Consider the following 27,344-nt stretch of genomic DNA (forward strand, 5'->3'; position numbering starts at 1 on the left):
CTATTATTTAAAAGCCCACTGCTGACCGGCAACTATCTCTCCTCACTTGCAGCTCTGAAGTCCCCAAAACGTCTTTCAACCGGATCTCTTCCTACCGGCATTCCAATATCTCTGGGACCCTCCATAATCGTTTTTTTATAGCCGGCTTTCCAATGAATCGTCCCTTAACCGTGCTTCCAACTTTCTAACTTCTGCCCGCCACTCCATAATCTCTCTGATCCCATTGGTCCTCTCTGCCACCTTTGAGACAGTGGATGACTCTTCTCTTCCTCTGACTCTTGCTGGCCTTGGCATTCAGGGCACTGCCTTAGCCTGGGTTGCCTCCTGCCTATCAAATGATACATTCTCTTTGAACACCGACTTCACTCCTCTTCTCGAATGCATCCCTCATGGTTATCCTTGGGTCCCCCCCACCCCAACTATTTTTTATGCCTCCTCCCTTAGACAACATATCTTCTCCTTTAGGTTCTCCTACTGCTTTTCATGGACGATACCCAAATCATCTTTTCCTTCCCTTATTTTACTACCACTCGAGGACAGTTCTTCCGTGGTCTTCGAGGAGTTTAACATGAGACATCAATCTACCTTGTTGCCTCTAATTCCACCCCCCCCCGATTCATCCACCCATCTCGTGCCCCACTCTTTTACTTCTGTCCTAACCCTGCCCTCCCCCTCCAAGTAGCACAACCTCTGGGTTGTTTCTGACAGCAACTATAATCTCCACAAACTGAGGCCAGGATTAACTTACTTCTGCCTCCTCACTCATAGCGCCACTAAAACCCTCATTCTAACTTTAGTACTTAGATGATTGTGCCAGCCTCCATTACCCCCCTCCTCTCTACTCACCAAGGTACTTAACTTTGCTACCAATGCCCTCTACAATCACCCACACTCCTCTCCCACCTCCAGTAATGCCTTTCATGCTGGTTGCACTCAATGGGAAATCAATTTCTCTTTAAGGTGTTACTGCTTGTATTTAAATCCATGCATCCTCACTAACTAACCAAACATTACAGTTCGTGGTCCAGAGTGTATCACTGTGGGTGGTTCACACAGTCACTCACAGTTCCGGACCAGGGTTACAAGCCGGTCTTCTGTAGTCCGCTCGAAGAACAGCAATTAGAGCTTGTCACCAAACCTCGGATCTCTTGGGGTTCACCCATTGTTTGTTTGTTTGACAGTCTATTTGACAGTCTATTTCTCTCCCATCTATCCTGGGTGAATTGTCAGGCTGCAATTATTGTTGGAACGACCCCCACCCCAGGCGGTACATACACAGTCAAGAACCCACCACAGACTCTAGTCTTTTGGGTGTCCATCACAGGCAAATGTTTCTCTCGAGCCCACTACAGGCTATTGGAATAACCTTCCAATAAAGCTTAACCTCAACTCCATTTTCGGCTAAAGCCAGAATCTGGGCTAAGGCCTTCAGCAAGTCATGGGCAATCTTCTTGCCCTGCAGGAACAAAAGAGAGAAAGGAATTCACCATGCTATTCCTCAAACTAACTCTCTCTTCTTTCTCTTGCTTCTTTTTGGCACCTCCTTCTGATGGTTTGCTGCCTCGTCTTTCTTGCTGGTGCGTTCTTCCTCCTTTAACTCTTTGACTTCTTCTTTCCAGTCTTGCCCTAACTTCTGAAAGGGCGGTTAATTTCTCCTTCCTCTCTCCCTCCCCAAATTGTTTCAGCCTCCTCCCTCTATAATCAAATGTTTCTTTCCTTTTTTTTCTTCTGATGTCCCTCCCTCTTTTTCCTCCAACCTGACCCCTCCTAGGGTCTGAATATGCTCTTTCCCTTCTCCAGAGTCAACCTCTCCCTTACTCCTCTCATTTGCTCAACCACTGAGGTCTTTCTCCTCTCCAACTCCGTTTCCTCCCTCACACATTCCTTCTGCTCCCCCTCGATGCACTGTCTTTTCTCTCAGCATCACCCTGCACACTGAACCAGCTCCCTCAACAATGACTAGCGTGAGCCCCTTTTAATAGTGTTTAGATCACTGGAAAGGGTTTGTTAATGAAGTAAATTGGATCATGTAGGAGAGCAGTACGTTTTTTGAGTGATTGGTTTGCCGCCTATCTTTTCCAACGCCCTCCTGTGTTTGTCCAGTCGTGTTCATGGAGTTCGATTGTGCCGCATGTCTATGGTCAGACTTTTCTAAAGACGCATCCAACATTTTGAAGTCATACAGAACCGTTGCTTTGTCTCCTGCCTTACCCATGCTCCCTCTCCATCTACGCATTCTATTATCTCTTTCACGGCTCAGGTAGTGTGCACCCGACCACCATGGTGTGTGAGCGAGTGGTTCCAACGGACAGGCATTCGGGCCACTTGCAACAAGTTTTTATCCCTTCCTGTCATTAATTACTCCATTTACCACCTCCAAGGGTCTATCGCATAGTGGGTGGCTTCCATCTCTCCCTCTCCCAGGAGCTACTCAATGTGGCTTCAATCGGACCCTCATGTAGGGCCTCACCGGTGATGTATTTCTGATTATGCATCTCTCGGAGTGCCTTAGGCTCCCAGGTAAAGGTACCCTCCAGTGCTTCCCATCACGCAGGACTTCTTATGATGCTTCTTGGGCAGATCATTGGTGGCAGCAGCAGCTTTGCGTGATTTGGGAGATGGCGTACTGCAGCAGCCAATCTGTGTTCAGTGAAGAAGGCTTGCTCCCCGCAGGTTCCCATTGAGTAGCGACCTGCGTAGTCCAGCAAGCATGGCAAAAGTGTATGCCCTAAATGTCAAGGCATTCCTGAGACTCCAGGTCAGGAGCTCAGAGCGGCTATGACCAGATCTCGATGGATGCATGATGAATGTCTGGGATTCACAGCTGAATTCATACCAAGTGCATGCCCGCAAAGGTTTCAATGCAGCCAAGCCTGATTGGCTGGCCGCTGAATGTTTGAATGGTGCAGTGTGTGCAATTGGAGGCTGGCGTGCATCCAACTGCCAAGTACTGCATAAAAACAGGGGTTATGAACCACACCTCAGTCAGGTGCTGGCACCGGTCATGACGCAGATGGACAAAGAACGTGCACAACGGAATACAAAGCCTCAGCTCCTGCTCCCAGTGAGCAATCTGCCTGAGAGGCACTGCTGTGCTCTGTGCGATGTAGCGCGCTCTCCACACGACTGTAGGAAACCACACAGGTGCATCCCTCCCAACCCCCCAAGCAGAGCTATCCGCATACATGACTTCCGATTCCGCTGAAAAGCAGGAGGAATCTGCGCAGCCCTTCTCACGCCTAAATCCCCAAACTCCTGCACTGGTTTGGCCAATGAACCCACATTCCCAGCTATGAAGTAGCTACAATGTTCCCAAGCCTCTGGTTCATCTTGCTTCATGCAAGTGACACCATCCAGGGCCCTTGCATAGGTCAGGGTCAGGAAGAAGGAAACTTAAGCAAAACCGTGACTTGTGCAGACTCTGCCTAGACACCAATGGGTCCTTTTTACCATAAGTGCACTCTGTCCTCATTCATCTTGTTACATAACACTGGACTTTGATTCAATAGCTGAAATGTGTGTGAAACCATCCTTGCAGCTAATATGGCTCACCCTACACATTGGCAATTCTCATTAGATTGTGTTAACGTGCAACCTAAGAATTATTCGAAGTTAATGTTCCTGTCAACACGCCCAGCTTGCTCGGGACCTGTGTCTGGGCAAATCCATCCCACTCAGGGCGACTAAAGCAAAACAAAAGGTGATGGCTGGAAGGTTTAGAATGGATTTTAACCTCTGGGGCAACTCTGGGCATTACATTAACACTGTTTCAGTGATGTGCCACCAACATGTTGTCTGCTTTTCAGCCACAGTATTTCCATCAGACACAACTTTGTCATCTTCATAATTTGCTACTGTGAAATGTTCCTGTAGCCTCTTGGGGCCCTGGCATCTACAGTATGTAGATGACAGTAACAATCGTCCCAATTTACAAGAAAGGGAATACCAGCGACCCCTCAAACTTTCGTCCAATAGCCCTTTTGGACTGTATCGGGAAAGTGTTCGGCGCCCTACTGCTGAAAAGATTTCAAGCCTGGGCAAAAACGGCTCCATGTAACGACAGCTTTCAAACAGGCTTCAAAAAAATGTAGGCACTGCTGCCAACATCTTAACCATCAGCTCCCTAAAGAGCAAGGTCTTAGAGGGCAAACCAAGAACATTTGTGGCTTTCATAGACCTATCACAAGCCTTCGACCTAGTGGACAGGTTTCGACTTTGGAGAAAACTAGAAGAGTGGAAATGCCCAAACGAGATTCTCTCGCCTATAAAAGCACTACACACAGCCACTACACTCAGAGTGCGACTAACTCAACAAGGACACCTCTCCACAGAAATCCACACTGGAAGAGGGGTGAAACAAGGATGCCCACTCGCACCGGCTCTGTTCCTGGTGTACATGGGCGACTATGGAGAAACCGAAGATCTCTCCAGATCATTCCCGCCAAAATTGACAAACCTAAAAATCAGTCGACTCATGTACTCAGACGACCTTATTCTTTTTTTACCAGACCCAGATAGGGCTCCAGAGACAGTTAACCAACCTGCTCCATTACACCACAGAAAATAATCTGAACATCAACAAAGAAAAAACAAAAATAATGGTTCTGGAGACTGCCCCAAAAAGATCAGACAAATACAAATGAAGAAACCGAGATAGAAAAAATAAAAGTTCAAATACCTTGGCGTAACCATTGACAGCTCAATGCAAGAAACTCTTAAAAGCAAAATAAAAAAGCTGGCAGCCCAAGGAAAAGCAATCGACCTGAAATTCGGCAGATTTCAACCATCCCTATAATCGAATTCTACAAGATGAAAGTATTCCCTTCTATCACATACGGCGCCGAGGCAATGCCCCTGATACCAAAAAAAGTCTGGCCAAGGCTAGAAGGCCATTTCTGGAGGACAGTCCTGTCCCTACCAAAATCAACCTCAATCCCCTTGATAAGGCGAGAAATCAGCCTCCTTTCTTTACTGGGCACAATAAACATCAATTCACTACTCCTCTACTGAAAATCTATCACCCAAAGCTGCCAAGAAATCTACACTCTGGTAGGCAAAGAAATGCAAGCCGAAACGGTCAAAATGCTATCAATTTGAAAGAACGACAACAAGTTCCTATTGAACTTTGTTGCCTGCACAGAAGAAGATCTCATCACAAACCCAGTCAGAGTGACACAGAAATTGAAAAACCTCGACTGGTCAAAAACCCAAGACGCAGCGGCCTCAAACAAACTTATTGTACATTTACCACAAACATTGTGCAAACTCAACCAATTACAGCGATCCATAAAATAATTCCCAAGCAGACCAGCCCGAAACTTCCTCCTTAGGGCAAGAATGAACCTACTGGAAACAAATGAAATCCGACAAATAAGAGGCACTTCGGCTACGAGTGAGTGCCGCCTCTGTGGCGCAGGAAACTAAACGATCTGCCCCTTGCTCTTATCTTGCCTAAAAAAACCACTCGATAAGATTTGCCTACCTCAAGCAATTTCTCATCGATGGCCAGTTGGACGAAGAACAATGGTGAAACAGAATGATCGGGGGGGACAGAGCAACCTGGCAAACAGCCCTAGTGAAGATTCTCCAACAAACTTTAAAAATGTTAGGCTGATGCACAAGCCTTTCTCAGAAACAAAGGAGAGTTTCTAGACATCCTTTTTCTTTGTAAAGTTCCATCCGGAACATACACAAATAAATAAAAAAATACCTCTTATTTCTTTGCCTGTGTGTAAATCTTGTAGCCACCTTCCCCACGCACCAAGGAAGGTTCAAGCTTCCTTGCATTGTTCACACCTGCTCAGGCCAATAATATACACCCCCCCCTCCCCACAGTTAACGATGTCATTTTAGGCAAACACCAAAGCCTGCAAATAAGCAAAGTTCCTGCTCAACTATTTCTCCAGTGGGAAAAACCTGATGGATCACAAAAGTCTGGACGCAGGAAATACAATGCATGTCTGGGCACACTGTTAGAACTGGCTTACATCTCAACCGTACCCTAAATTTGGTAGTTTAAGAGTCCTCACCTTGCTTAAGGTCATCTTGGGGTGATCTGTAAACATGGCTATTGCTTCTCAATGGGCCCCGCGAGTGATGGTATGGGCTTCACCCCTACACCCATGGAAAGAGGGTCACACTTACCTCCAGTAATTTATACAGCTTCTCGATTCTTCCCTTTTCTTCTTCCTTGGCCGGGATTTCAGTTTCTTTAAAGTGTACATACTGATTATAAAGTGCCTGGAACAGAAAACAAACTCAGCCGTTGGGACACCAGGGAGCAACCTATGACATGATTGAGTTACAGAACTGCTGCCTACGGCCCCTCAGGCTTGATTTTAGGCACCTTAATGTGCCCCTTTCGGAAAACAGGCTTGCATGTGGGTGGGTGGACTACGTGTCTTCCCTGCCCTGGCAGTCAGGCCCAGCTATCCCTCCTCCTCTCTTTCCCAATGGCCACCTGCTGCCTGGTGCATATACAAATGAAGGGATTAGTTGGGTGGACCAAGGCCACACTGTATTTCCCGAGGAGTGCATGGTTGTACCAAGCACATGTCCCAGGTGCCCATTGACAGTGGGTTCTAGGAGGAGTATGTCCCCCAACCCAGGAGTGGCCCCCTCACTCCAACATTTCCAGAAAGACCTGAAGACCCTCCTCGTCGTCATTCACTGATCGCTCCACTCAACCCTGCTTCTCTGCCTATGTAGCCTCCCCCTAGCTCACCTTACCCATCCAAGCTGCTGTGCTACTGTTGCAAACCCCCGCTCGCCTTACCCATCCCACTCGCAGGCTTCTCTGCCTGCGTAGCCTCCCCTAGCTCGCCTTACCCATCCCAGCTTCTCTGCCTACGTAGCCTCCCCCCAGCTCGCCTTAACCCATCCAAGCTGCTGTGCTACCCCTGCAACCCCTGCTTGCCTTACCCATCCCAGCTTCTTTGCCTACATAGCCTCCCCCCAGCTCGCCTTACCCATCCAAGCTGCTGTGCTACTCCTGCAACCCCTGCTTGCCTTACCCATCCCAGCTTCTCTGCCTGCAACCTCTGCTCGCCTTACCCATCCCAGCTTCTCTGCCTACATAGCCTCCCCCCAGCTCACCTTACCCATCCAAGCGCCTGTGCTACTCCCCCAACCCTTGATCGCTTTACCCATGTTAGCTCCTCTGCTACCCCCATGCCCTTACTTGTAAAATCCCTCCCCATGTGCAGCCTCTATGCACGGCACTCGATTGCTTCCCAGGTAGGAATCCAATTCTTACATGCAGAGACAAGTTTCAACCCTTCCCCTCTCAGTGCGAAAGAGCTTACCCACAACTAAGAAATCTTTTCTGCAACAAAGTCACTAAACTCTGCCCTTCAACGATAAGGAGTCTACCCACAGTGTCACAGAAAGAGTCCTCTGCCAAAAGAACACACCCACAGCCACTCAATCCTGCCCTTAAACACCAAGTAGCCTATAGCAAAGTTCCTCCATTCCACAGGACACACCCACAGCCACTCAAAACCACCTCTAAGCGCCAAGAAGCTATAATAAAGTTCCTCCACCCAAACGACAGGGCCACAACCACTCAACCCTGGCCCTGAGCATCAGGGAACTATAACAAAATTCCTCCACCTCAAAGGACACACCCACAGCCACTCGACCCTGCCCCGGAGGACCAAGGAACCTTTAACTAAGTTCCTCCATCTCAAAGGACACAGCCACTCAACCTAGCCCTTGAGCAGCAGGAGCTTAGCCCCAGTGCCACAACAAATCGTATTATTAAAATGGCATACCCAAAGCCACTCAACCATATCCCGCCCGGCCACAGTGAACGTGGCTTCAGCACCTGTACCTTACTCTGCTGCCCTAATTAACTTGGCCTTAGGGACTCAAGCCGAACCTCTGGCCTCACATGGCTTCAGCAACTCAACAGTAGCCCTCTACCCCAAGGAACCTGGACTCAAGCACGTCGCTTTGCCCCCAAATAAACCTGCGTCTACCCCACAGCCTTGATCCAAAGCAAAAACATGCAGCATTCTGATCAGAAAGTTGAATTAATGGCCATGATTACTCCTGCAACCCCCAAACACGGTTCTTCCCCCCGAAAAAAGCCTATGACCTCTTCCAAATTAAAGTATTGTCTCCTCATATCAGGAACATGTGCTTTACAGACAGAGGTCTACAAACATTCCCTTGTCCTGGACCACCCGTGTTGCCACCTGCCACCCCATGATAGAAACCCTTGGACTTCAACATTGTTGTAGGATGTCCAGAACCTATGCCACGTTTTCCTCCCAGCAGGTCCTGTGCTCAGTCGCCAGGACAAACTTACTTTTAGCTCAACAGGATTCTGGGGAAAGGATTTATCAGACATCAGGACTGTGTGCTGTTTGATCCACCGGATAAGGGAGTCAAGTCTGCTCTTGTATTCAAGCCACTTGGAATCAACCTCCTAGGAAAGATTCAAGGTGCAAAAGGTTATGAGCAACGCTCCAGACTTTGCTGAGACACCCCAAGAGTGACACAAAGGCAAAGAGTAAAGCTGGCCTCCTTACCTAACACCCAACTCTCTTTCGAGTCTTAGAAGGGGTAAACATGACAAGATGAGGGATGGGGGTGTCACATAACCCACTTCTTGAAATGTGTACACTGTTTGGCAAATTTGTTGGGGACAATTTTCCTGGGAAAGGTACTCACCGTGGCACTGATCCCCTCACCCCCCTCAGGGATCTTGGGAAAGGCATCATAAAGGGAGGCCACATAAGTGATGACTGACTTCTCGTCAGGCGACGGCACATCCACATCTGCAAAGAAAAGGCCACAAATAAGCGCGAGACCTCAAAACCTGCACTTGCCACTAGTGAGTGATAGCTTGGTGAGTAAGCAATGGTGTGCTATGTGCATGCAGAGAATGCTGTGGGTGACCGTTCCTCCAGAATCCTAATATTGACGTTCTACTCACTCACCTTCAGAGTCGAGCAGCCGGGTGACTCCCAACCTCTCTGCAATCTCAAAGGCCTGCTCCAGATTATCTTGGTTACTCTGGATCACCACTCGTTCCATGTCCACCAGATCCGGTCTGCAAGAAAGCAAGGAAGGCGACATTCTGAATACCTCCCACAACACACAGATCAAGGGCACAGTGCAGGCACTACGTGACACTGACAAAAGATCAGAGACACCCCAAACAAGTGCAAATACAGAGAGGTGATGGGAGCACTGATGAGCTCATCATGCATCGTCACAGCACAGAAACCACTCCAGAAAAATGCAAATCCACAAAGAGGAAGAGCTCATGGATGACCACATACATCCCCCAATGCACAGACACCACCCCGGACAGTTACAAATACACAGAGGGATGGGCACTGCAATGACATCATCATGCATCACCACATGCACAGACACCCACGAGACAATTGCAAATACACAGGGGGGATGGGCAAACCAATGACATCATACATCGTCAAATGTGCAGACACCGCCCCAGACAGATTCAAATACAGAGGGGAAGGTATACTTCAAACAACCGCAAATGCACAAAGAGCAAACACCCTGAGACACACCCAAAAAACACACACCAGCAATGCAGAGGGATGCAAGGGAAGAGGAAGGGTCTACAGACGCCCTCAAACCACTTCAAATACACAAAGTACAAGATTGCTATCTCTGCTCCACCCCATAAATACTCACTTAGTGTAGAGCGAGCTTTTAGATTTTCCTAAAGACAATCACTGCATCTAGTACCCTTGTGTGAAGGTTGCGTGAAAGGAAATGATTGTCTGCACTAAGCCCAAATGAGCAAATCAAAGGAGGTGATCAAGGCTGGAAGGTTTAGAATTTATCTTAAACTCTGGCATTGCTCTGGGCAATCCTCCAGACCATGTTCTTCACCTGCAAAGCCATTGCAGAAAGGGAAAGACCATATGCAAATCAGGCTTGGTGCCACCCCAAAAGGGGCAGTCCAGCCCGAACTACTAGGTCACACTCCTTCTGCACGAGACCACAAGCATCGCCAAACAGGTTTCAGCCTGGTTGGGCCTCATCAGTGAGCAGTAGCTTGGGTCTCTAGGCCCAGCAGGCACGGGACCCACGTCTGGGCATACCCGTCCCACTCGGGGTGACTACAGCAAAACAAAAGAGGCGATGGTTGGAAGGTTTAGAATTAATCTTAACCTCTGGGATTGCCCTGGGCAACCCTCCAGACCATCGTTCTACACCTGCCAAGCCATTACAAAAGGGGAAACATCATATGCAAATCAGGCCTGGTCCCACCCCAAAGGGCCGGTCCAGCCCAAACCCTAAATGAGAACTAATCCCAAATGAGAATGAAATCGATTACAAATCCTGGGGATTTGACACTTCTCTCCAAAGGGAAGCCACCCCCCCCATTGGAACTTGGGAGGGGAACCCACTACGTTTAACACCCCCTAGAGAATAGGGCAAGCAGGATCTCATGGGGGTGGAGGAGTGACCCACCTTTGGGGGCAAGGAATCCCCCAGAAGGGATGTTTGTCAACCTCCCTCATTTAAAGAATCCCATGTGTTTGTTAGCTATATGGGGATTAAGAAGCCCAATGAGTTGCAGGGCCCTTTAAGGGTGGTTGGTGTGGCTTCTGATTCTGGTCGGTTATCGTCCTTGCATGGGGAGAAAAGGACCAATGGGCTGCCCTGACTCGCTGCACAGAAGATCATCAATATTCAGAATGTCAGATGCAAAATGGAAGCCAGAGACAGGGAAAGGGCCAGCTCCGGAGGAACGCAAAGGAGGGATTGCCCCTCACATAGAAGGAGCCAGTGTGCAGCACTACACAGATGGCGTGGAGTGCAGACGAGCAAGGGAGTCCACAGAACACTTCGCTGCAGTCAGGCCGGCAGACGGAGCAGCTCAGGCCCACTAAATACCAAAGAGAGACAATCATCCCCAAAAGCGGTCGACTGGCACACGTGGGAATCAGCACCAAAGTCATGTCACATGCCGACCGGAGGAACCAATGCCAGCAAACCAACATGGCAATCCAGAAAGAACCAGAAGTACCAGTTTTATGCAGACTAAACTGACCGCCTCCCCCAGAATACACGTCACCGGGAACAAGGTACGCAGCACAAACTGGGAACTGGGCGGCAATGTCCAGAGGTGACCAAAGAAGGGGTGAGAAACCCAGAAACTCAGAGAAACTCAGCACAGGGCGAGATATCAAATAATCGAAGAAGGGGGTGAAAAACTCATAAGCCCAGAATGGGGCAAGGTGCTAAGAAAGAGTGAGAAATCCAGCATCCGAGAACAGGACGACATATCAGATAAGCAAAGAAGGGGTGAGAAACCCGAACGTCCAAGAATGGACAAATTACTCACTATCCCCAGACAGGGAAAAGACAAGACAGCACGAGACGGGGTGTGAGAAGCACGATCCCAAGGCAGGATACACATCTCAAGCCTCCCAGGCAGGGAGAAGGAAGAGCGGCCCTAAGCAAGGGAGAGAGAGAGACCATCGCACACGACCAAATAATTATATGCAGACCCAAAAGGACTAGAGACTGCCATCCCAGGTGGCATACTGGAAACATTGGGTAGTCCTAGGAATTAAACTACCCCAACACGTGGATGGCCTGGAAGAAGACAGACATTTTTGAGGAAATCAATCAAGCAGGAAAAGAAAGTGTAGAACAAAGACACTTTGAACTAAGTAATCAGGCACCTGGCCTGAGAGAATCCCGAGACACATTGGGAAGGCGGGGTCAGAAACCAACCACCATTGGCACGAATAGGGGAAACGCCCCTATAGAGCTTTCTGGCTCTGGTTTATGTTAACCTTATGTAATAGTGGTAGGGACAGACCGTAGGTAGATTAGGGTTTGGCCGAGGACTGGTTTTACAGTTATAAGACTTCCTGACCAGCACCCTGTTTGTATTTCCCAGAGCTAGGGCAAATAATCATTGCAGATGTAGGGACAGGACATACCTTATTTCTTTTAATATAACCTCTAAGTTGCAAACATTACCTCTTGTCCATCACCCGAGGCCGACTTACCACAATATACATACATATATATATATATATATATATGGCAATCGTGGCTTGCTAGCAATCTTCTTTATGTGGCTTGTATCTGCTTAGATTCACATGCATTGCATAGGCTACCACTTAGTGGCGGCTTGGACTACATAATCTTGTTTATTGAAAAAGGAGGGTCTTTTCCCTATATATGCATGATTTTCATGTCTTTTCATCTAATATATTTACTGCACAGGCCTCTCCCATGCAGTAAATACATCAATGCTCTCCACTTGCTGCCCGTTCCCTCCCTGAACCTCACCCCCACTCCCTTTCTTTACCACTCACAAAGTCCCCCTTTCCCAGCGACCACTGTCCCACCCCTACACTTACCTCGATCCTCCCACATGCCACCATTTCCTCTTCCTCAACACTGGATGTACATCTTCCCAGGCTACCCTCTTCTCCCCCCCCGCCCACCTTAATGTCCCCTTCAGGCGAAGCTACCCTCCCAATACCTCGCCCCAACACTCATCATCCCCCACTTTCCACCAAACATGTAATACTTTTCTGCCCCCCCAAGTGCGGCATGGTAAAGACCTGTGTTGCACTTACAGCACGGAAAAACATGCCACTGTGTGCAGGTACCCATGATCCTTCACGCATTGGTGTCCCCCGATTGTTGTTATGATTTGACGTATGTTTGTTTATTCATTTGTTATGCGCACCAGACTCGTAAGTAAAAGGGTGCAGCAGTATGGAAATGCAAAGCTTACAAGGTTGCGAAATGTGCACAAAATGCAATATTTACATGCTTACAAGATATACACAATGTACAAAATAGGGGCAGGGACTAAAAATGGTCTATGTAATTACAGAAATAAACAATAAGCACTGTACAAAAAATAAATATATATTACAAAAGTAAAGTCCTTCTGGGCAAATGTAAATTGTGTTTTTGTACTTAGCCTAAGCTCCCATGTCAGGAGGCTGGGGGAGCGCATGTGATTCTAAGCAGGGTAAGTAATGTTTACCTTCTGAGTCTTGTGAATTAGCTTATATCCAAACCTTTGCATAAATTATCTGGCAATACCTAGAGAATATTCTTAAACCGTGCACTGTTGCCACCCGCGTTGTCCCTTGGCACTCTGGTAGACGTGAAATGCCAGGGAGGTTGGAGGAGTGGGGGGGTGTTAGCAGGTTTTAGTGGAAAAAGAGCAACAGAGCTGTGATGTGCTATTGGCAGCTTCAGTTTGGATGCCCGTTCACTGAGCGTAGGTGTGATATTCACATGGGGGCCAACATTTAGTGCTGTGCGAGATTATGTGTTGTCTGTTTCGTTGTTGTGTTGTGAAGTATGTGCGGTGTATGCAGAAGGGTGACGTTTTAGTACGGTTTGTTAGTGTCAGTTCATTTCCTACCTCCGCTGGTCTGAGCAAATGTGATCCATTTCCCTTCCCCTGTAGATCATTCTAGAGTGCAGCAATTACCACCCCCACAGGTTCCCCCAGGGGTAGTGTGTTACCTGTGCCCCGTGGTCAGCCGGTGGGCTGCCCGATTTCTGCCTCCAAACGTATTCCGTTATGTGTGATGAGTTTCACACCCTTGGTTGTCCGATTAGGTGGGACACATCTCCCTTCCCTGTTTCTAGATTTGGCCCTCTATCAGGAAGGGTACACTTCAGGTCTCAAAACAACCCTTGTCCGTCAGGCGCCTCTTTTCTCCCCTGCCCTCCACTCCAGACCGGCCTACTTCCCACTCTTTTTCTGTTGTGTGCTTCTTACATGGTGCGCAGATATTGTTCAGTCGTTTTCATCCCGGTCAGAGCGAAAGACAGGTTTTTAGAACTTTTCAGAATTTGAGATGGTGCTTTATAGTTTGTATTTCTCTGGCGCTTGTTTGTGTTAATGTTAGAGGACATTTTTACTGCACAATATCACCACTGTAGTGGTCCCCTGGCAGATCTGAAAAGGAAACAGGGTGGGGGGTGAATAGGACCGAGTAGGAAAAGTGCAAGAGAGCTTAGGTGTGCTTTTCGGTTGGTAATCGTGTTCTGTTGTGCAAGGCTATGTGTGATTTGTTTTGCTTTTGCGGTATAGTGAAGTACGTGCTGTGGTTGTGTTTGGTTAGAGTTTGATAGGTCTATGCAGAAGTAGGAAATTTTGTGTGGGTTGGTTAGTGGCATCGTTATCTAGATGTGGTGCATGCTAATTTTCACTATTGTTTTCCAGATCTGGTGCCTGCTAATTTCTAAATTCTTTCTAGATGTGGCGCTTCAATAACTCCACATTTTTGTCTAGATATGACGGAGGCTAATATGCACAATTCTATCTAAATGTGACACAGGCATATTCACAATCCTGTCTAGATGTGACGCAAGCTAATATACACAATTCTATCTAAATGTGACGCAGGCTAATATCCACAATTCCATCTAAATTTGGCATAGGTTAATATTTACCATCCTGTCTAAATGTGACAAGCTTATATTCACAATCCTGTCTAGATGTGACGCAAGGAAATATTCACAATCCCGTCTGGCTGTGACGCAAGCTAATATTAACCATGACTCCACTCTCCGCCCTTTACAACTAATCCAGAACAGGACTGTGAGACTTGTCCTTGGCCTCAAGCCCTGGGATCGTATCTCCCCAGCTCTGAAATCCCTTCATTGGCTCCCTGTGGTTGCAAGGATTACATTGAAAACTCTGCATTTCTACAAGGCTTTCTTTCTGGGGCCTGGGTCCAAATTACCTTCAGCTATCCCTCCGTAAATAACTCCACTCGAGAGCCGTTCGCTTCTCTACCTCTAACTCCCTCAGGGTCAGTCATTTTTCAAAGAAACGAGCTGGTGGTAGATGCCGTCTTCAGCGGAGGCCTTCCTCTAGAACTGCCTAGCTGCCACCTTGAAACTTGAGAACCACCTACGGTTCCGGAAGCTCCTCAAGACCTTCCTCTTTGCCTCTGACTTTGCCCCTCTTCTCCCCTGCTGATCTGCTTTCTCTCTCGGCAAAGCTGCACCTGGCCACCCTCTGCCCTTCGGGCCCAGGTACCTGCTCACCCCGACACCCTCCTGCACTGCCTCCTGGCCACCCCTTGCACTGGGGCCTGTTTCTGTACCCATACAGGCTCCCCACACATTTTCTGCACTTATCAGATACTCCCTATCTGACTAACCTGGCACTTGGCCACTCACAGGCTACACTACCACTGATTTGGATCACCTTATTTATTTATTATCTTGTCCTCTCTTATGCTCTGCACTTTCCAATTTCTCCCCCCTCGCATGCACTTTTCCCACTTTTCCCTTCCCCATGCACTTGCGCGTTCTCAATGTCACTAGGCCTAGTAAGATCGTTGTTTTTGTTTTCTCCCCGTTCCCCTCCCTTTGTCTGATTACGCTATGAAACACCTGTGTACGAGCACGACATAAATAAAATATCATATCATATCCTCTCTAAATGTGATGCAGGCTAATATGCTCAATCCTGTCTAGATTTGACGCTAGCTAATGTTCGGCATCCTCTCTAAATGTGGCACAGGCTAATATTGACAATCCTGTCTAGCTGTGATGTAAGCTAATGTTCGGCACGTCATGCTCTGCTATTTCACCTTTTCTGCTCCCCCCCCCGCCATGCCATCTCCAATCCCCTCACTTTGTACTTCAGATTATTCTTCCACTGGCCATACTCGCGTTCGCTCCCATAACTTCAATAATCTCCTCTATCCTATTTCTTCTTCCATCTCCCCATTCAATCTTGGTCTTTGGAATGCGTGTTCCATCTGCAACAAACCCCACTCTGTCCTCAATACCTTCCTTTGTCTCAAGCTTCACTTTATGCCTCACTGAAACATGGCTCACTCCAGCCAACCTGGTTACCCCTGCTGTTTTATTCTCCTCTTCTACTTATTTCTTTTACACCCCCGTCCCTCAGGCCACGGGCATGGTGTCGGTATTCTCTTCTGGTCTTCCTATACCTTACTTTCTCCTCTTTCCAATATTCTTCTCTTCCCATCATTTGGTGTCAGTTCCCGTGTTTCACAAAGCTTCTATCGCTTTTCTTTTGATCTATCGCACCCTGGGCCTCCCAACTCCTTCTGTATTTACTTTGATCTCGTACTTTCTTCCCATCCACTCGATGCCCCCTTAATTCTTCTTGGTGATTTCAACCTCCATCTTTCACCCACCCATGAAGCCATTCCTCTTCTCACTGTTGTTGATTCCTACCATCTTGCGCCTGCCCCACGCCTCCTTCCTACAATTCTGTTTCCTCTCTGGACCTCTTCTCTTCTCTGCTTGCCCTTATTTCAGTTTTGGCGCTTCCTGTTTATCTTTCTGACCACTTCTTTCTTTTGTTCTCAATTATTCCCCTTCATCAATTCTCTTCCAGTTATTCATTCTTTCACCATGACCTTCGGTCTTTCGACACTTCAATATTTATGCACACCCTCTGCCCTTCGGGCCCAGGTACCTGCTCACCCTGACACCCTCCTGCACTGCCTCCTGGCCACCCCTTGCACTGGGGCCTGTATCTGTACCCTACCCATACAGGCCCTCCACTCGTTTTCTGCACTTAACAGATACTCCCTATCTGACTAACCTGGCACTTGGCCACTCACAGGCTACACTACCACTGATTGGATCACCTTATTTATTATCTTGTCCTCTCTTATGCTCTGCACTTTCCAATTTCTCCCCCCTTGCATGCACTTTCCCCCTTTTCCCTTCCCCATGCACTTGCGCGTTCTCAATGTCACTAGGCCTAGTAAGATCGTTGTTTTTGTTTTCTCCCCGTTCCCCCTCCCTTTGCCTGGTCGTGCTCTGAAACACCTGTGTACGAGCACGATATAAATAAAATATCATATCCTCTCTAAATGTGATGCAGGCTAATATGCTCAACCCTGTCTAGATTTGACGCTAGCTAATGTTCGGCATCCTCTCTAAATGTGGCACAGGCTAATATTGATCTTTCAACACTTCCCTATTTATTTCCAATTTAACATCTTCCCTTACCTCTTTGGATGCTCTTGCATTCTTTTCATTCGACTCCTTTTCTTCTTTGCTTTCTACCTCCATCCTTGATACCATGGATCTCTTTACCATTCTTCCTCATTCTATCCTTCACGCAAACCATCTCAACTTTGGCTTACTCCATCCCCTGTTGAATTTCTTAATCGTACCTCTCTGTTCCGACTACGACGCTGATCTTCTTCTTGACAAACAGCACTTCTATACCAGCCTTCTTGACTCTCAACTCTTATCCCAACTGTTTGTTCCAGGTCTTCAATCGTATTCTTTCTCCTTCTAGCCCTGATCCTTCCCTTTCCTCTTGGCCTCTGACCTAACCTCTTACTTTTCTCCTAAAGTCACCATTCTTTATTCATCTATTGTCTTTTCATCTTCCCTTCCCAGCTCTCATTCCCCTCCCTCTATCTTCCTTTCCTCCCATCTTTGCTGCTGAAATCTCTTGCGTGGTCTCTGAAGCCCACCCTACAGTTTCTTCTAACCCACTTCCTTACTCTTTTATTCCTAAATTCTATATCTGCCTTTCTTCAGACTTGGCCCTACTCTTTAACCTTTCCCTTCAGTCTTCTACCTTTCCTTCTTCATTCAAACATGCCTCTATTCTTCCAACCCTTCTTTCCCATCTAATTACCGACCTACCTTTTCTATCCAAACTTCTCGAGCGGATCGTCTATTCTGAAGGCTCCACTCATGTGAACGCTGCCTCACTCGTTCCTGTCATCAATCTGATTTCCATCCTCTACACTTCACTGAAACTGCCCTTCTTTCTGTTTGTGATGCACTGCTTACTGCTCGCCCCTCTAAGCAATCTTCTCTCCTGGTTTTACTTGATCGGTCAGCAGCTTTTGACACCGTTGATCACTCCCTTCTTCTTCAATCCCTTTCCACTCTTGTTCTCCGTGGTTCCGATCTGAATTAGTTTCAAACGTCTCTTTAATTCCACTTACTCTGTATTCTAGGATGGCTTTAACTCTCCTACCCTACCTCTTCAGTATGGTCTATCCCAGAACAAATTAGCCATGTTCTTTTTGAAGAATTATTTTTTATATTGGTGCCCTGCTTTTCTTCCTCTATACTATTCCTCTCGCATCTCTTATCTCCTCTTTCGGCTTTTCCCATCATCTTTATGCAAATGATACCCAGCTCTTTCTTTCTTTTTCTTCATTTTCTCTGTCTATTCATTATACTCTTGCCTTCATGCTATTCAGTTTTGGACGTCAGCCCACTTCCTCCATCTAAATCCCTCCAAGACTCAGGTCTCTTCTTTGCTGCCATTACCGTGCTCCCTCCTCCTCCTCTCCCTTTCTTCTCTTGTCCATCTTACTCTCTCCCTATTGCTCTCTCTGTCCGACATCTTGGTGGTGTCCCGATTCCTCCCTTTCTTTCATCATATTTGCACTCTTTCACTCTCCTGTTGGTTTCATCTTTTTAATATTTGACAGGCTAGAACTTTCCTCTCTTTCCTGCTACCAAAAGTCTCATCACTTATTTTTCTTCTACTGTTCCTCTCTTCTCCTTGGCCTCCCTGCTACTCCTCTCTCTCCCCTCCGCTGTATGTACAACTCTGCTGTTCGTCTCCCCTTTTTCTCTGACCTCTTAGAACTGTTGCCCCTGCTCTTGCTTCACTCCACTGGCTCCCCTTGGAATCACGTTTGCTCTTTAACTTCCTTTCCCTGGACTTTAAATGTCTCCATTATATTGCCCCTATCTTCCCTCTCTTATTTCGATGTCCCATCCTGCTGTCTGTGCTCTGAATCTCTCTTTCTTCTTACTGTTCCTTGTCCCCCTTGCACTAACTCCCTTTTTTGTACTTTTTTTTTAAAATTTTTGTGCGCTTTACTGTGTGGACTTCTTGTGGATTCCTAACCCCACTCTCACGTTACTAGCCTTGACTGCTCCCCGTGTTTACCTTGATTGGGGTTTGGATAACCTCTCAAGAGTTCCCTGTTCACTATAACTAGAGTGGCCTCCTAAAATCGGTCCGCTAGGCCAGATTCGAGAAATCCATTTTAATACCTTCCTCCCTCGCTCCAAATGGTGGGACCAACCAGTCACCTGTTCCGTTCGAGGTAGATCGCCTGTTTTCAGTCGTCGGAGCCTGCATCTTTGCAACTTCTCTGCTCTTCATCGTTAAAAGGACTTCCTGCTGGCCAATCAGCTGGAACTCTTGGTGGGCGTCCCCAAGGCTCTGTTGAGACACTGGAAATGTGCTGTGCTGCCCTCCACCAAGAGACAAACCTGCTGGAAGACTGAAGTCCTGCAACTGAGTGCTTCCTGACTCTGTCTGGGGTCAATGCAAGATGTGCATCCGTGAAGATCTCCGTCATGGGACAGAATCGGGGCATCCCCCGTAAAAGTCTGGGGTCTCCAGAGGGATCCTAATGATCACTGGCGGTGATTGCACGCGACCCGATGACCCTGTACGGCGGTAACCATGGTAATGCACGTCTTCCCCACCCATTTACGGTCACCTGCGACTGTTTCTGCTCTTCTTATAACTCGTGAACCACCCAACTCCCCATTGGGTTTGTAAGTCCTGCTTACCACGGCCCTTTCTGGGGCTGTCCCAGGACGATGGTGTCCGAGTCAGTACTTCTGTGGGTCATTCTTGTGAACCCCAGGGGAGGCTGCAGCTCTTCCTTTCACTGGGAACCAACTAAAGACCCTAAAAGTACTTAGCTGCAGTAGCCGAGTGGACCCTCCTGCACTACCCAGCTCTTCCCCTCAGGAGCCTATTGCAACATCTGAAGGACTGTTTGCGATTCTAAAGTAGTGTGTAACCCATGGTGGGTTGCCCAACTGTGAGATGTATACATGTACCAGAGTAGCTTTACTAACCTTAAGATATGTAACGTGTGCCTTAATGTAGCATTATAATAAATAAGGTTATTTTTTATAACTTACCTGCCTGGGTCCTTTACTTAGCTAACTGTACTATGGAACAATGCCTGCTTCCTACTTGGTTCAGCCTTGCTGCTTGGTCAACAATACTTAAAAGAGTGGTGTTGCCCAACTGGGGTTGTGAATAACCTTGCCAACCCTGGGTTGGCTTTTCCAAGTCCCACACCAGGACTTTAAAAAAACCTCCCAACAATCAGCCAGCATTGTGAAAAACAGGGGGGGCTGAACACCACACTGGACGCTGTGAGTTTTGGATAAGTGGCCTAAGAGTTTAAGACTGTGAGACTTCGTAGTCCGGTCGGGTGCCTTAAGGGCTGAATACGGCTATTGGACTTTTGAGTGTGAAACCTGCAGGCCAAGGTTTCATTCGTTGGACGCTTCGTATGTCCAGTGCTTGGACTCAAATCTTTCAGTCCCAAAATGCACCTCAAAATGAACGTCCAAGGTTGCAGTTGGCTTGCTAATATTCATATTTCTCTAAATCCGTGTTTGAAGAACCACAAAGACGACGTTTGCGTGGCCAGTACTATATGGTCAAGTCTGTGGGAGCGGCATTATCGAGCAGTTCCTCATAAAGTACAGAGTGCAACGATGTGGACATTTTCCATCAGAACTCTGCCGCAGATTGCTCTATAGAACAGTCTCCTTTGCCTGTAGCTAGTGCGGCAAACGTATATACCTAAAATACACAGCAAGCATACATGACCGGCACCCCCCACCACTCTGACATAGATCTTCTAGGTCACACAGACTTAGGACGCACAGTGCTGACACAGTCATGCCAAGGAGACTCTTCTGGAAAGCACCCTTACAACACAGTGGAGACGCAGTGCTGGCGCCATCACAGACAGCGGGCAGAAAACCGTCCAACAGCAGACAAGTGTTGAGACCTTCAGACATTGCATCACCCTCATGCACTGCAAACACACCATGCTGATGCCCTGGTATACAGCACACAACTGTAGTCCACATCCCCACACAAAGCAACCCATCATTGCTTGGACCCTTCTGCACTAATGCTCGGGAACACAACAGACACCATCACATACAGGCTAGCAGCCAATCATCACTCACAGCCTTGCGCAATGCCAAAACAGTGACGGTGCCTTGACACAAAACATCCCCACACATTAGAGACCGTGTGCTGGCACCCTCACACATGGAATGCAGGACACCATGACAACAGGCGATTGCTGAGATCCTCACACACTGCATCCCATCAATGCTTCACTTTCAAAGCTTCAGAATCACCATGCTGACGACCTGGCACACAGTACAGCATGTTTCTCAACACCTCCACGCACAGCAAGCAGTCATTGCTTACACCCGTGTGTGCTGCAGATACACTGTACTTGTGCTCTGGCAACCATCAATAATTGCTCACACCGTCCCACATAGCAGTCCATCATCGCCCACAGCCTCATGCACTGCAGACACACCATGATAGTGCCCTGCCACTCAACATAATCCTTGATCCTACCCTCACACACTGTACATGCACCATAAATGATGCTCTCAAAACCAGCATGCAGTTCTTGATAACACCCTGACACACAGGCAGTCATCGCTCATACCCTCAGGCACTGTACACACACTTGACCTCTGTCCTGCTGGCATACAACAGGCAATCATTGCTGCCTCCCTCACACACTGGATGCACATTGCTTGTACCAGTTGACACTGCAGACGTCCACTGCTGATACCATCACACACAGTAGGTGTTGGCTTACTAACACTATGACAGCAGAGGCCCGCAGTGCTTTCCAGCTCACACATCAAATGAAATACTTACCTGTATCTGTGAATTATGGCGTTGAACATCTTGCCATCGTTCCAACAAGAGGAGAAGTTTGTGCAACGGACTCCGGTGTAACCGGCCGTCATCTTCTGCGTCCACAGGAGCAGCTTCTCCTTTGCCGACATATCCCCCGATTCCCCACTCACGTAGATGTCGGAGATCTGTGGAGAGAAGAAGAGAGAAAACCAAGAACCATTAACTGGGGAGGAGGCATCAAACTGCTCTATGGAGTCGAGAGGACTCCTCTCCACATCTTAAATATGCAGCAGACAACAGAGAACCAGAAATGGCCAACAGCTGACATCAAACTGTGGGGGGTGGAATTCTGAAAAGGGATCTTCCAATCCTTGAACTGATCACAGGACATTCTGCCAAAAGATCTCCCAAGGGTTGGTTTTGAATTGCTTCGTGCAAATGGTGGGCATGACCTACTTACTATTTATTTATTTTATTGTTCATTTATAACACGCTTAATACCAGCGAGTGGTTTCTAAGCGTGGGACCGGGATTCAGACATGTGTTGCGCAGCGTTGTCTTGCATCCAAGACAAACGCGTTGCCCCTGAGCTTTGCTTCCTCCCCAAGTGTACTAAGTGTACATCCACTGTGCAGGGCTGGATTCCGAGTCTGGCTCTATTGTCAGCTTTCAAAAAAAGAGAATATTTGCAAGTAGAACCACTGCAGAGGAGTTTTATAGCACGTGGACTAACTTCGAAGATCATGATGAGAAACTTCCACACACATGCCCTACTCTGGGGTCAGGTAACTCTCTCGCGATTTACTCGTTTGTGAATGCAAAATATTTAAAAAACGCACACACGACTGATGACATTATACAGTAATAGGTCAACAAAGGTGAGGGGTGTTGGGTAACGTTCAGTGACCTCCACATGTCTTGATTATGCCACACCTCATGGGACATGGCAGAGGGTAGCCTATGAGGTGAGGTGGGGGAGTGCCTAAGGCGATATACAGCCAGCAGGAAAGGGGTCTTTGGTGTGTTGTGTGCCCAGGGTGCAGAGGTCCAGCCCTTGATGTGGTTCTGTGTGTTTGTAGTGTGCAGAGGCCAGGCCCTTGAGGTGGTTCTGTGTGTTTGTAGTGTGCAGAGGCCAGACCCTTGAGGTGGTTCTGTGTGTTTGTAGTGTGCAGAGGCCAGGCCCTAGGTGCAGTGTGTGTCCAGGGTGCAGAGGTCCAGCCCTTGAGGTGGTTCTGTGTGTTTGTAGTGTGCAGGGGCCAGGCCCTAGGTGCAGTGTGTGTCCAGGGTGCAGAGGCCCAGCCCTTGATGTGGTTCTGTGTGTTTGTAGTGTGCAGAGGCCAGGCCCTTGAGGTGGTTCTGTGTGTTTGTAGTGTGCAGAGGCCAGACCCTTGAGGTGGTTCTCTGTGTTTGTAGTGTGCAGAGGCCAGACCCTTGAGGTGGTTCTCTGTGTTTGTAGTGTGCAGAGGCCAGACCCTTGAGGTGGTTCTGTGTGTTTGTAGTGTGCAGGGGCCAGGCCCTAGGTGCAGTGTGTGTCCAGGGTGCAGAGGTCCAGCCCTTGAGGTGGTTCTGTGTGTTTGTAGTGTGCAGAGGCCAGGCCCTTGGTGCAGTGTGTTTCCAGGGTGCAGCAGCCAGAACATTGGGTTGTTATGCTCGTCTTTCATGTTTCACCTGCATCACCTACCTGCAGTAAGGGACAGAAGCTGGCACCCCGATCCTCTCTGGTGCCAGTGGGGAGAGGGGGGTGTCATTGGGAAACGTGCTCAGGCCCCAGTGGAGAGCAGGAACATCCAACAGGACTGAACGGCTTTACCCATGGCCACTGCATTGCTTCTGAGGTTCATGTGCGCGGGATACACGCATCACAAAGAGGAAGAGTTCCCCATTGGCACAGCAATGCACACCTCCGTCTATAGAGTCTCGTTGTGAGGACGGCATGCTCAAAAGACCATCACTCTTGGATCCTGAACCTGGGGGTGGGGATGCGAAGGAGGATCACCTGGGTGGAGGGACCCCGGGGAGAGGATGTCTGTAGGTGAGACATGGTATCCCCTTTCCCTTTTGAATACGAGTCCTACCATCCCGAGACCTTCATAGGGTATTTTAAGTACTTTTCCCTTCCCTACACACCCACTGTCCCACATTCAGATGCCTTTACAACAGGGACGAGAAAGAGGAAACTAGGAGTGATACACATTTCTAGTCAGTTTCACGACTATACTACTGAGACGAAGAAGAGGACTATGGAAGGTCAGGCATGCCCCGTTAATTACTATAATTGGGGTCAGGCAAAGGCCTTGCATCTGCAACCAATTGACAGGTCACAGGTGCATAAAATAGTAGACCGATGAAGAAGGGGGAACGTTCCTAGTGATACGGAGGCAGCTGCAAGGCCCGGAGCAGGCTGGAGCAGGAGAGGTGGAGAGGACGGCACGTATTGCCAAGGAGAGAGAGAGGGGCTGCGACCCGAGAGGGTCATAGTCCCTGCAATTGACTTTGCAGCATGTTCCCAGCTGGAGCTGGGCAACATGGAAAACTCCCAACCGCAGCGGGCCACTGCAGCAAGGTTTTCCAATAGCAAGTGCTGCTTGTTGGAGCTCAGACGCTTAACTGTGAAGAAAGTGGAAGTCGAACAAGACTCCTGAAACGCCCAGACGAGCTGACGAGTACCGGTGAATGTGAGAGAGGGAACACTCGTAACGGGGCGCTCCAGCGGTGGGAATTGAACATTTGCAAGTAGTGATTCAGCTAGAAAACAGTGGGGTTTGGAACTGTAAAGGAAGTCTATTGAATACCGAACACACGGCAAAGTACTTGTACTTTTTGAAATGCCACAAAATATATTGAATACTGAATTGAAGAAAAGATAAGGAAATAAGGTAAAAATACAGCACAAGTGAAAAGTGAATGATGTACAGTTGTGAACGCAGTGAACACCCGTTCAGAAGCACTATTGAATCAAGCGTGAAAGACAAGCTGATGAACTTGAATGGACACAGAGAAAGCAAAGTGTGAAAAGGATTTACACCACAGAGTGACATGAACACAAGTTGTGGCAAAGCCAAGAGACTGTCACTGTGAAAGCTACAATTAATGTGAACAACTGACACAGGCAGTAGTTGAGGCAGCTTTTGGTGCTGGGGGGTGGATAACAGGGCACCAGACGGAGGCTGGGGGTGCACTGGGCATGCACTTGGCACCTGGGAGGATACAGGGCGGGCAGCTGCTCCCTCTGCCCCCACCTTGGCTCTGCCACTGGACACAGGTCCAGGGAGGAAAACCTGTGTTGGCCAAGGAAAACCAAGAGCATAACAAAGTGCCCAGGGTTATCGGTTGCATGACCTGTAATGAGTGGACCGTGTAATCCAACAACTGCGCCTAGACCAAGTAGCCCCTACTGGAGAAAGAACCCAGGAGAGCCACGATACAAAGGTTGAGCTGCATGATCATTGCTGAAGGTAAAGAAAGCAGTTGTTTGAATTATCAAAAGAGCCTAGAGCATTATAAAGCCTGGAAGCATTCTTATAAGTCAAGAAGCTCATAGCAGTTCTGTTGGAGGAGCTGCCTGCTTGGGGAAGTGAACGCAAGAATTTGTGAACTATGTTACTCTTGGGGAAGGGACCCCTGAGATATTTTGGAACTGTGTTGAACTTGGTGAAGGGAACCCTGAGATATATTGGTACTGAGTTGAACCTGGGGAAGTGACCCCCTCCGAACCCCACACCAAGACCTTTTGGAACAATTTTGAACATGGAAAAAGGAAGAAGCTCGGAACTTTACTTTGAACACAGTTTCTTTTAGTGCTGGCATCCCCATACATTGTATATTTTTAGTCGTGACGGCAGGTATAGGTTTTGGACACAGACAGGTTTTTCAGTTGAATTTAACGACACAGACTGGCCTTCGTTTCTTTAGGTAGGGAGATCCCACCTTAGCTTAGGGCAAGTTGGGCATTACTCTAACTTGACTGAAAGTCTTATCTGTTGCCTGTGTCTTGCTTCATGATGCCTTCCCACAGCTCAGTGCTGCCCGTTTCCCGTCGGTCCTGCAGAACCTCACATTCTCTTTATGCTTCCCTCCTTCCCACTGCCCTTATTGTCCCTTGACTTGGCACACTTTTCCTAGATCTCCACCAGTGCATCTATGCTCTGGCTCTCCCGTGTTACTTACCTGTATTGCTGCCGGCTGCATCACTTCCCCTTGGGGTCACCATGCCGATTTTCTGACTTCTGGACCATTGTGGATTCGTCAACAGCCAGATTTCCAAGGTCAGTGTATGCATTATCCTTACACTATGCTAATTCTGGGAGACTGTCCTGTGGTGTGTCTCTGGAGTTCCCAAACCTGGGGACAGCTTGGCACCGCTTGGGCCTGGCCCCCTGCATCAAGGAGGGGGTCAACCAAGAGGAGGTTATCAAGTAGAATCTCTGGTATTCAGCACAGGCGAAACGTGCAGCTTGAGTGTCTTGAATGCGGAGGGCTTGCCTTAGTTTATTATTTTCTGGGTTGCAGTGGCCTCACCCTTAGAGTGTTGTATTTGGAGGGCACCAAAGCCTGGCCCTTGGCATGTACCTTGTCCAGAATGGAGAGGCCTGGCCCTTGGCATGGTATATGTCCAGAATGCAGACGCCTGACCGTTGATGCATTTTTGTTGCTAGGATGCAGGAGCCTGGTCTTTAGTGCGCTGTGATAGGGTCAGGGACTCGATCCTGTCACAGGGGTGGGAGTCACGGACCCCTTCTGACTTGGAATTAGCAGCTTCCCAGGGCATATGCCAGAGCCGATCATACCCCAGAGGTGGGGTGCCAGAGTTGGGAGGGCCCTAGTGCCTGTATCCCCCAATATGTGCCTTCACTGTGGACGATGGCACCACTGTGAATCACACAATGCCTTGCACCCTCTAGTCGAGCCCAAGTTCACTTAGCTTTATTTCCGAACTACACAGATCATCAGGCCATGCTCTACCAGGAGAGCACAGTGGACCAAGGGAGAAAACCAAAGACTTCCAGACTCTGACTCTCTGATGCCGGTCAAAAGAGAGAAGCTTGACTTGCCGCTGCTCAGGAAAGGAGGAAGAGCGAACCAATATCAAATAAAGAATTGCTATACACAAAAAACGCAAAAACAGGGGCCAGGGCTAAGGGAGGCTTGTGTCACCTTGCTCTGCATTAACCCAACCCTGGGGGGAAAAGATGGAGGGAGATGGGGCACTAGAGTCAGGTGGAATGCAGAACCAATGGCGAGGGGAAGGAAGAGCTGGAACAGGCAGTCACAAGTATAACAGACCTGTAAGGGACTGAGCCAGTGAAAGGTGTTCCGGTGAGGTGAAGAGGTGTGCAGGTGGACGTAGAGACCAGACAAAGGACCGTAGGTGAAGCCGAGTGCTGAAGAGTCCGGAGAAGCTGACCAGGAGGTATCGCGAGGAAGAGAGTTGCACGAAATAGAGAGAGTGTAGCTGTGAGTGTGAGGGTGGATGAGTTTAGAGAGGGGAAGGAGGTAGTGCAGGGAGAGAGCATAGAGGGTGAAAGGAGGTAGTATAATGTGAGAGTGGAGGAGAAAGAGAGTGAAAAGCAGGTGGGAGAGAAGAAGGAAGTTGTAGCGATGAAGGAAGGGTTTGGGGTGTTTGATCATCTGAGAATTGATTGCTGCAAACTGTTTGAAAAAACAGCCT

The 27,344-nt window shown here is 48.2% G+C and overlaps 1 protein-coding gene across 20 annotated transcripts in view; it reads right to left on the reverse strand.

Moving 5' to 3' along the window:
- The window catches only part of MACF1 (microtubule actin crosslinking factor 1), a 1,825,008-nt gene that overhangs the window by 1,312,775 nt on the left and 484,889 nt on the right, over window positions 1-27,344 (reverse strand). For all 20 annotated transcript variants that reach the window (XM_069622429.1, XM_069622430.1, XM_069622431.1 and 17 more), the window contains 5 exons: window positions 21,695-21,861; window positions 8,946-9,058; window positions 8,677-8,783; window positions 8,312-8,431; window positions 6,145-6,240 (listed from right to left, as the gene is read on the reverse strand). In XM_069622429.1, coding sequence (XP_069478530.1) covers window positions 6,145-6,240; window positions 8,312-8,431; window positions 8,677-8,783; window positions 8,946-9,058; window positions 21,695-21,861 — 603 coding nt within the window. The remainder of the gene's footprint in view (window positions 1-6,144; window positions 6,241-8,311; window positions 8,432-8,676; window positions 8,784-8,945; window positions 9,059-21,694; window positions 21,862-27,344) is intronic.

This window comes from Ambystoma mexicanum, chromosome 11, assembly GCF_040938575.1.
Source record: "Ambystoma mexicanum isolate Mex_15411 chromosome 11, UKY_AmexF1_1, whole genome shotgun sequence".
NCBI lineage: Eukaryota > Metazoa > Chordata > Amphibia > Caudata > Ambystomatidae > Ambystoma > Ambystoma mexicanum.